The sequence below is a fragment of the Mytilus californianus genome, unplaced genomic scaffold, assembly GCF_021869535.1.
Source record: "Mytilus californianus isolate M0D057914Y unplaced genomic scaffold, xbMytCali1.0.p SCAF_12, whole genome shotgun sequence".
In the NCBI taxonomy this organism is placed as follows: Eukaryota; Metazoa; Mollusca; class Bivalvia; order Mytilida; family Mytilidae; genus Mytilus; species Mytilus californianus.
Genome location: NW_026262604.1, coordinates 38441655 through 38448624, shown reverse-complemented (window position 1 = coordinate 38448624; position 6970 = coordinate 38441655). Strand labels below are relative to the sequence as shown.

Sequence of the window (6970 nt, the reverse complement as noted above, 5' to 3'; positions counted from 1 at the left end):
TGTATAACAATATGTTGAGGAGAATGGTTGTGGTTTTTGAACCACTACAGAAGAGAAGACGTTTTATATATATATTTGATCACCACAGAAGAAGACGTTTTATATATGTATTTGATCACCACAGAAAAAGACGTTTTATATATATATTTGATATGTGTTTCCACTTTTAACATTCAAAACTGATAACTTGATATTGCTGCACATAGACAATGACCGTTTGCTGTTAAATTGCAGTTTTCGCTGTATTTGGGTCCATGTCTGATAGTAAACGGATACAATGACCTAAATTACTAAATCCACATAGATGCAAAAGGAACCAACAAAGTGGTCAACCATAACAAGTTAAAGCCATATAAAGGGACTAACACCCCAAAATGGATCAAACAAGTCGAAGCCAAGAATGAATGAAATTAAATGTTATAAATGTAGAAGGGACATAAGCTATATGCATATATACTTGTTATTTATCAAGTATTAATATGTTGGGTTTTTTTATTACATGGAGTGTGTTTAAATTCTGTTTTGTATTTCTTTCAAATGTATATAAACTGATGAAGTTGTACATATAATTTAATGTGACAAGAAAAAGTCAAGCTCAAGATTTTGACTAAGTTAATCTTTTAATTAAATGTAGGATTGAATTTTTTTATTAGGCTGATTTCTAAGTTTTGTTTCATGTCAGCTCGTCAATAATTTCTTATAGCCAAAGATAGTATCAGAAAGAAATTGTCCTAAACGGAACATTGAGAATGTTCCGTAACTAGGTCCCCCTATGATAATAATGTACACAGTGTTCGAATTAGTGCGATACCGGCCTTTGTTAAAACAGTAGGATATTTCTTTTAATTGTCTTTAAAAATTGTGTTGTTGTGTTGCTGTCACAAAACTGTTATTTCTGTTTTGCCAACAAGATCACGGAAAACTTTGGTTAACACCATATTGCAATTTGCTGAAATTAAAACTCTTGTGAAAGAAGAACTGTTTTCGGAGTTATCAAAAGAACACAAAATTTTGAAAAACAGAAAGCATGGAAAAATAAGCACATTAATGACAAAGGATTTTGAAGACTTAAAACAGTTTACTTGGGACAGTATTGTAAATGAGGCAGTGACAGAATTCCCTCTTCTTGTTGATGTTTTGCTGGCATTTTTAGTCCCTGACAGTTTGGAACAAAAGACTAAAGTAGAACGAGTTGCATCTCTAACTCCAAGAATTGGATTTTTGTATTCCGTTCTTGCACAGGGCAGAAATCATGAACTGAGTAAGGTGCAGAGAGTTATAAGCATCAACCTGTTTGACAACCTGTGTGATCAAAAGGTAATTTATTTGCTATATATAGCTTGTTGATTTTAATTGAATGGTTAAAAAAAATGTTTGTTTAACAACTCAGTGACTTACATGTACCAAATTCATGTATATATATGCACAAATGACATGTTCAAGTACATTGTACATGTACATACAATGTACATTAACATGCAGCTGACATACACATGTACATGTATATAATGTGTGAAACAGTGTGATGACTAATCTATTTCTGTAACACGCATACATGTATATCAATCTGACACGAAATCAAAATTCAATAATATTCGAACAAATTGAGTTCTGAAATTTTGAAATACAATTTCTTTCTATTGTCAGATCAAAATTGTATGTACATGTAATTTGGACATTAGGTTGGGTAAAAAGCGGATAAACAAACATTTTTTTCCAGTTTTTTTTATACCTGATACAATGTATGTGAACCTGCTTGAAAATTTAACCCATTGCCTTTTGAAATGTTTTAACTCACCAAATTAATAATTTTTATCAGAGGATTACATTCATACATGTATATGTACATGTATATGTATACATGTATGTTCAACAGTAAGTACTAGTCATGACAGAAAATTAGAATTATCATTTTAAAAATGTACATTCTACCTACGTACAAATATATGATGAAGAAAATTAGATGGAAAAAGCTTAGTTTAAAAAAAAAAAATGCAAAATTCATATAAATAATATTTTCTTCCTCCCCTTTGGCAAAATGTTTGGATAATAATATTCGTGAGTACCTGTAAAAGAAGCAAAATTTCTAATACTACATAATTGTAAACAAGGTTTAAAGTTATCATGGTTATGTTATCTAACAGTTTATCTGTTAAGTAATTTATTCATATTTGACATATATATTTAAAACAAATATCATGCTCCTACACATGTAGCTTGATTCAGGTAACGTTAATTAAAAAACAGCATGAGATCACACCTGGTTTTTGTATGTCTGTCCTTGGCTTAAGACTGTCATGACTGACACAATGTCTCTAAAAGTTATCAATCTCAGTATGTACATGTACATTACATGTACATGTATGTAATGGTAATATTAAAACATAAGAAGATGTGGTATATGATTGCCAATGCAACAACATTCCTTCAAAGACCTAAAGTAGTAAATATACAGTCATAAATTGTGGTTTGGCATTTCCAGGACCAAATTCATTATTCTCCACATTTTTCTCAAGATTGTATTACAAAATTCACAAAAATCAACAAGACAGAAAAGATTTTCACAGGCTAGAGGCTGGCAGTCTTGTGCTAAATTCGAAAACTTAATATAAAAGTTAACGCAATTACAGGTCAAGCTATGAAAGGCTCTATTAAAAATGACTAGTGTAAAAATGATATCATATATAAAACTGTAAATTCAGAAATAATTAAGTTTCCTGATAAGAAATTAAATATTGCAATGCAGAATAAAAGGTCAAACTTGAAAGCATTTGGGGCCAGCTGAAGGACGCCTCCGGGTGCGGGAGTTTCTCGCTGCATTGAAGACCCATTGGTGGCCTTCGGCTGTTGTCTGCTCTATTGTCGGGTTGTTGTCTCTTTGACACATTCCCCATTTCCATTCTCAATTTTATACATACATGTATATTTGTTTTCCTTTCATGTACAATGTTGTACAGGTTGCATCTGACTTTTGAGAGTTCATTAATGTTTGCCAATATTTGTTTGCTTGCACAAATATGTGGAAAGCAGTGCGGGAGTTTCTCGCTGCATTGAAGACCCATTGGTGGCCTTCGGCTGTTGTCTGCTCTATTGTCGGGTTGTTGTCTCTTTGACACATTCCCCATTTCCATTCTCAATTTTATACATACATGTATATTTGTTTTCCTTTCATGTACAGGTTGTATCTGACTTTTGAGAGTTCATTAATGTTTGCCAATATTTGTTTGCTTGCACAAATATGTGGAAAGCAGATAACACACAACACAAGCACAAGATTATTTGGTTTGAGCCATCGTGCTTACACATTTTTAATATTTTTTTCCGTTGATTTGCACATTAACCATTGTTAACAGCATTGCATGTAACATTCTTTAGTATGCTGATTATTTTCAGGGACTGAATGCATGTATGAAAATTGAAGTTTTATTCATTCAAGCATGAATCAAAGAAATGAAACAGCAGTGAAGAAGTATGTATTTCTGTAAATTGAATGCATTAAAATATTATTTAAGCAATAATTCAAGGTCATGTAGCCATAATTTTTAGGTATATTGTACATAATAGGATGCATTTTTATGCTGTTTTTTTTTAAATAAATTAAACTTAAGCTGGCAACCATGAATTATATTTTTATTCTGATAGGACAATAAATGTCAAAGGTAATTTGAGTATGTCAATTATTTTTTACTGAAGCTTTACAAACAAAGCATTTGAATGAATACATACATGTAATGTACATAGTGGAATTAAATGACATTTGTTTTAATGTGGAATGGTTGAATACAAGATTTCTACACTGTAATACAGAAGTAGGTTAAACCGTTATGGAAAATAAGAATAGAGGTGCAACGTACATGACATACAAAGAAACGGTTAAATTGCATTGATATTAAGAGTAAGAACACTCTGAATAAGTTCAAATAATTAAATTTTGGATGTAACGCGTCTTCTGATTGGCTGACGTTGTTTTGTCTATCAGCTCATAGACATAATTTTGGAATTTAGAATTAAATTATAAGAAATGACTGTAATATGTTTTCTGTCTATTCGAAATAACATAAAAAATGTGGTGCACACTTTAAAATAACCCGCTACGCGGGTTATTCAGTGTGCACCACATTTTTGATGTTATTTCTTCATAGACAGAAAAAGTATTACAGTCATTCCTTAAATAAAAAATAGTAGACACAAAAAATAAAAAAGGGGGAGGTCCACTCCACAAGCGCCTGTGGTTAAAACAGCCTATTCACCTGTGCAAATAAAATGAATATAAAAAATGTTGTCAAGTTGTTTTCATTGGTACAAAATCATTTTTAACAAGTGAATTTCTCATCAACAGGTATTTGACAGATTGCAACCTATAGGTGTCTGTTTGAGCTATGGTCATGGTTTTACCATATTGGACAAATTTTCTGGAAATTTCAACTCCGCTGTCATTGATGCTCTGAAAGATGAGAAAAGGATTCGCTTGGTAGGAGACAACATTAATTGGAAGACAAATGTTCACGACGAGAGACAAGACAACCATGGTAAAATGCATCATGCTTTTGGATCCGCTGTGATTGTTCAGACCCTATCTTTTGACAATATAAGCAGAATTAAACCTCAAAAACTTTTCTATGAAGTAGACCATCAGCTTTTCCTTCCTTCGTCGGAAGAATGGAAGCATATCAAGGAGGAATATGCCATACATATGCTTCATGTTGCCTTCAAACATATTCCTTAAAGATTTTTGAAAAATTAATTACAAAACAGATTGTTGGTCAATATAGTGAGCAATTGAAGGAGAAAAACAAGGTTGTTCCTTTACCCGTGCTCCATTTGAATGAACAGAAATATGATGATGTTGTTCAGATTATGGACTATTATGAAAATTTCCTAAGTGACACTTATGAAAAAGCTGGATTGGACTTTAACAACAATACGAACGTTCATTGTGGGGGTGACCAGTTGACGCGTGAACGGTATTCTGGAGCAAAGAGATTAAGATCAGGAGCTGCCACACCATCCAATAGATTCGAACATTTATCTCCAATAACTTTCGAATTTTTTCACATGCAAATGAACTATGTAAAATTGATGTTCAAACGTTTGTATAGTGAAGAAGGACTGCAGGAACAAGGCACCCTAAAATGTGAAGCAAATAGGGTTCTAAGAACGAGTTTGAACCCAAATGTTAATGAGCATTTTGATGCAGATAAGGACTTTATTGTGTCATTCACAGATGCATATATTGTTGAGGCCATTACCCATTTTTTTGATATGGAAAGTGTGTTTTCTGCACCAAGAAAAAATGTATTACCTGACAATGTTTGTACAGAGGACCAAAAGAAGGAACGGGTGATGGATATGTTCCAAAAAATTGTTGAAATCTATGTGTGGGATAAAGAGAACAAACAAAACCAAGAGGATAATGTTGAAGGTATGTTAAATCATTAATATACATAAAAAGTTTACAGAAATCGAGAAATGGAGTTTGTTTCCTTACTTCTTAATTTGAGCATTTAAGGTTTTATTTGAAGTCTTGAAATCAGTGGTACATTATACATTTTGTAGCTTCTTATAGTGAAATTCTGATATAATTTTAATATTTAATTGATCAGTAAACAAAATGGGCAAAAGGTTAACATGGTTAATACAGAAACAAATATTTTGAGAAATTAAAAAAAAATAATTGAATGTTGAATAAAAAAATATTCTGAATAGGAATTATGACTTATTAAAATCAATTTATCATGTTTATTCTCATTCAATTGCAATTTTGTGAAGATAATAAAAACTCAAAATAGGAAGAGAAAAAAAAAAAATTCAATGTAAATTGATTATTTTACACTTTTTATAATTTGGATAAATGTTTAACATTGTGTATATGATTGTTATAAATCTAATATGAGAATTTGTGTCAAATAGGTGAACATGCCCCTTTAATAAATTTCAAATGTATTTTACAAATAATTTTATCATTTCAGTTGATGGTGTTGTCATTCCAATTCAACTAAGTAATGGAAAGAGACGGTCCTATGTAATTAAAAAGGCACAGAAATCACAAACACCACAAGAAGACAAAGTGAAAAAATTATGGACATTTATGTCTTGAACTTGGGTTACAGTTCAAGGCAATACTGGATCTTTGCAAACTGCCAGATAGGGATCGTGGTCTACGACTATTGAAAGTTTGCATGATACATTTCAAGGCAAACAACTTGTCCAAGTATGCCTATGAAATTTTAAGATTATTGGTTCATCAGTTGTGCATATTGTCAGAGCAGGAGGCACATGAAGAGTTTTATGGACTATTCGTGAACACTAAAGGGAAAATAGACAGCCATATACCATGTGATTTACAAAATACATTGTGAAGTCCGTAAAACGTAACATTAAACACATGTTTTCAAATAAGACCGATAAAAACATAACGACAAGAACAAGTGCTCTTCCAGCAATAAAGGATATAGCTGAAAATGTTGACAAAACTTCAGGAGTAATCATCCGTTGTAAAAAACATTCCAGCATTGATGCCATCAAGGATGAATTGGACATAATATTCGACCTGCAAAATGTAAATCCTTTCACTTTTACAGCAGGCAGATCTCATGACTCATTTAAAACAATATCTAGTAGAATGGACAAGCTCTTGGATGTGCATCATCTTCATTCTTGGATAGAAAGCAATGTATACAAACATGCTACTGAACTCGGAAATTAATTCTCTACTCATCATGCTAACTTTAACATTTTTATACGACTGCAAAATCGTATATTGGTATGACGTTGGCGTCGTCGTCCGAAGACACATTGGTTTTCGCACTCTAACTTTAGTTTAAGTGAATGGATCTCTATGAAATTTTACCATAAGGTTCAATACCACAAAAGGAAGATGGGGATTGATTTTGGGGGTTATGGTACCAACAGTTAAGGAATTAGGGGCCAAAAATAAGCATTTTTGTAACTTCCAGACATAACTTGTGTG

At 32.1% G+C, this 6970-nt stretch overlaps 1 protein-coding gene and 1 long non-coding RNA gene across 2 annotated transcripts; both read left to right on the top strand.

Annotated features, from left to right (window-relative positions):
• The first annotated feature begins 950 nt into the window (after positions 1-950).
• LOC127721795 (uncharacterized) lies at positions 951-4779 on the top strand. The gene is made up of 3 exons (XR_007991472.1): positions 951-1317; positions 3394-3469; positions 4340-4779. It is a non-coding gene; the product is annotated as an uncharacterized LOC127721795 (long non-coding RNA).
• A 282-nt stretch (positions 4780-5061) lies between these two features.
• LOC127721792 (uncharacterized) lies at positions 5062-6197 on the top strand. The gene is made up of 2 exons (XM_052228585.1): positions 5062-5422; positions 5970-6197. The coding sequence occupies exons 1-2, from the start codon at positions 5062-5064 to the stop codon at positions 6095-6097; spliced, it is 489 nt and encodes a 162-aa protein (XP_052084545.1). The 3' UTR covers positions 6098-6197.
• The last annotated feature ends 773 nt before the right edge of the window (positions 6198-6970 follow it).

Coding starts and splice junctions, on each gene's coding strand:
- LOC127721792 (XM_052228585.1), top strand. CDS start 5,062: ATGAACTATGTAAAATTGATGTTCAAACGTTTGTATAGTGAAGAAGGA. Junction 5,423..5,969: donor CCAAGAGGATAATGTTGAAG/GTATGTTAAATC, acceptor TTATCATTTCAG/TTGATGGTGTTGTCATTCCA.